This window comes from Rhagoletis pomonella, unplaced genomic scaffold (genome assembly GCF_013731165.1).
Source record: "Rhagoletis pomonella isolate Grant_MI unplaced genomic scaffold, Rhpom_1.0 Rhpom_scaffold_03421, whole genome shotgun sequence".
NCBI classification, from domain to species: domain Eukaryota; kingdom Metazoa; phylum Arthropoda; class Insecta; order Diptera; family Tephritidae; genus Rhagoletis; species Rhagoletis pomonella.
The window spans coordinates 1-2,696 of NW_023461971.1; the positions used below are offsets into that span (position 1 = coordinate 1).

Below are 2,696 nucleotides of genomic sequence, written 5' to 3' on the forward strand. Positions count from 1 at the left end.
TACATTTATTGCTGTCGATATTTCGCCTTCAATCTAAAGGCATCTTCAGGACTGAAAAACACCAAATGCATATATATTTACGTCAAACTACAAAAAACTTACATCTAAAACGCAACTTACATTATTGAGTTTTTTCAATCGTCGAATTCTATGTGCAGAAAAATATTAACAAACAAGCTCAAAGAACACTTAAACATAAACAAGAGAATTTAAGCAAGTCGAAATACCGTAACTGTAAACAAAAAATATACAAACAACAATACATGAAGTGGTGGACAGTAGGACGGAGAGAATCTGTATGTAGATCAACACGGCATAGCATTGTTATTGTCGGACGAAGTACTGGTGGCGGACCGACGAACAATAACATGAACACATAAACACATGACACCTACGTTATTGGTTTTTGTGCGTGAGGATTAAATTGCGATAGACATGAGCGCAATTTTCTGTGTCCGTTTTATAAATCATCCTTCTATTATTAGGGGTATTCATGATGTGTAACATCTCTAGAGTATAACGTTTATTGTAATTTCTCTCTTCCTGTAAGATTGCTACATTGTCAAAATCGGGATAATGTCCCATATTTTGGCAGCGAGATGTTAAGGCTGTCTTAATGTCCATAGAGTTATTCCTTGTCTTCAATTTAGATTTGGTTGTCCCCACATATACCATATCGCATACGTGGGACCCGTCACATTGCATGGTATTCTGTAGATTACGTCAGATTGCTAATTTTTAGGAACTTTGTCTTTGGTGTTGGTGTATATTTGTTTTAAAGTATTATCATACGTGAACGCTATGTGATTTTTTTTTTGAAAGTGAAGAAAGAATAACTAATACACTCACTACAACTATTAAGAAATCACCACCTAGCAAGTATGAATATAATTACTTAACATTAGGGTTGTCCCAGAATGGTTTTGCAATATAACAAGTACAGAAATTCCAGATGGCATTCAATGGCTCCTACCTTTAGGACCGAAATTCGCCTTATCTATATCCATTAAAGAGTTTCCACTATCTAAGATTATGGAAGATGGGGAGAACTGCATACAGACGATTAAAGATAAAGAAAAACAGGAAATTGAAAGAAACAACTTGACGACTTTAATACGCGATTACTTAAATAAGGCGGCATATACAATTAGAGATAAGTTTATTCATAATACCCTTCATTCTGCTAAGAAGTTTCTGAAAAAGCATGACGAAATTTTAATCCTCAACGCTGACAAAGGGAACGTAACTGTAGCGATGAACAAATCAGATTATGACATGAAGATGCAGAAAATTGTAAATCACATCTCAACATATAGGGGTTTAAAACGTGGCCCTACAAATAAGCTACAAGGGAAAAATAATGAAATAGTGGAGAAGATGTATGCTAACAAAATCATTGATTTAAAGGAAAAGAACTACCTGACCTGCAAAACGGCTAATATATGTTCGTCCGTCAATTCACCGTCTTACAACTTATGCAAATATATTGTCCGCGTACTCAAAAATATAACAATGACCTCAAAGTATAACGTTAAAGATGCGATCGAGTTCAAAAACAAGATTGGAAATACCCATATTTATGACGATGAAAGTTTAGTGTCTTTTGATGTCGTATCGTTATTCCCGAGCATCCCCGTAGACTTAGCAATAGAGATCATAGATTCGAAATGGAGTTTGATACAAGAGCATACGTCATTAACTAGAGAGCTTTTCTTAACCATATTAAAGTACTTCATTAAAGAGAACCGCTACTTCAAATACAATGATAAGATTTATGAGCAGAAGTCAGGAATGCCTATGGTTTCATCTGCTTCACCTGTCATAGCGGATATAGTTATGGAAGAACTTTTAAATAAATTCGAAAAAGATTCGGACAGCAAACCACGGCTTCTTACCAAATATGTTGATGATTTATTTGCGATTTTAAAAACGGAAAACATAGACAAGATGCTCAACACTTTAAACAATTTTAACAAAACTTTAAAATTCACAATAGAAATAGAAAATGAAGGACAACTACCACACTTGGACACCCCAATAATCAGAAAAGAAAGAAAATGCATTAACAGTTGACTGGTATAAGAAACCTACAGCATCAGGGAGGCTCATAAACTTCAATTCTAACCGCGAGAGGAGGACAATTATAAATACGGCTACCAACTTCATCCGCAGAGTACTCACCATAAGTCATAAGATATACCACAAGAAAAATATTGGCATTATCAAAGAAATCCTGGAGAAAAACGAATTTCCTCATGGCTTAATTAACAAACTCATCCGCGATTACTATATCAACTCCAATAAAGATAAATAAAATGAGAAGAAAATTTATACATCGGCAACATATGTTCCAGGATTATCAGAGAGGATTAAGCACTCTAAAATGTTTGACAGAGAAAAATTTCACATAGCGTTCACGTATGATAATACTTTAAAACAAATATACACCAACACCAAAGACAAAGTTCCTAAAAATGAGAAATCTGACGTAATCTACAGAATACCATGCAACGGTGACGGGTCCCACGTATGCGATATGATATATGTGGGGACAACCAAATCTAAATTGAAGACAAGGATTTCCGCTCATAAATCTAACATAAAATTAAGGAATAACTCTATGGACAATAAGACAGCCTTAACATCTCACTGCTAAAATATGGGACATTATCCCGATTTTGACAATGTAGCAATCT

General features: G+C 34.7%; 1 protein-coding gene across 1 annotated transcript; it reads left to right on the forward strand.

Annotated features, from left to right (window-relative positions):
* The first annotated feature begins 1,032 nt into the window (after window positions 1-1,032).
* On the forward strand, window positions 1,033-2,073 carry LOC118754124. The gene has a single exon (XM_036488984.1). The coding sequence runs from the start codon at window positions 1,033-1,035 to the stop codon at window positions 2,071-2,073; it is 1,041 nt and encodes a 346-aa protein (XP_036344877.1).
* Window positions 2,074-2,696: the final 623 nt, after the last annotated feature.

Excerpts from the sequence above, each read along its gene's own strand:
- LOC118754124 (XM_036488984.1), top strand. The coding sequence starts at position 1,033 with ATGGAAGATGGGGAGAACTGCATACAGACGATTAAAGATAAAGAAAAA.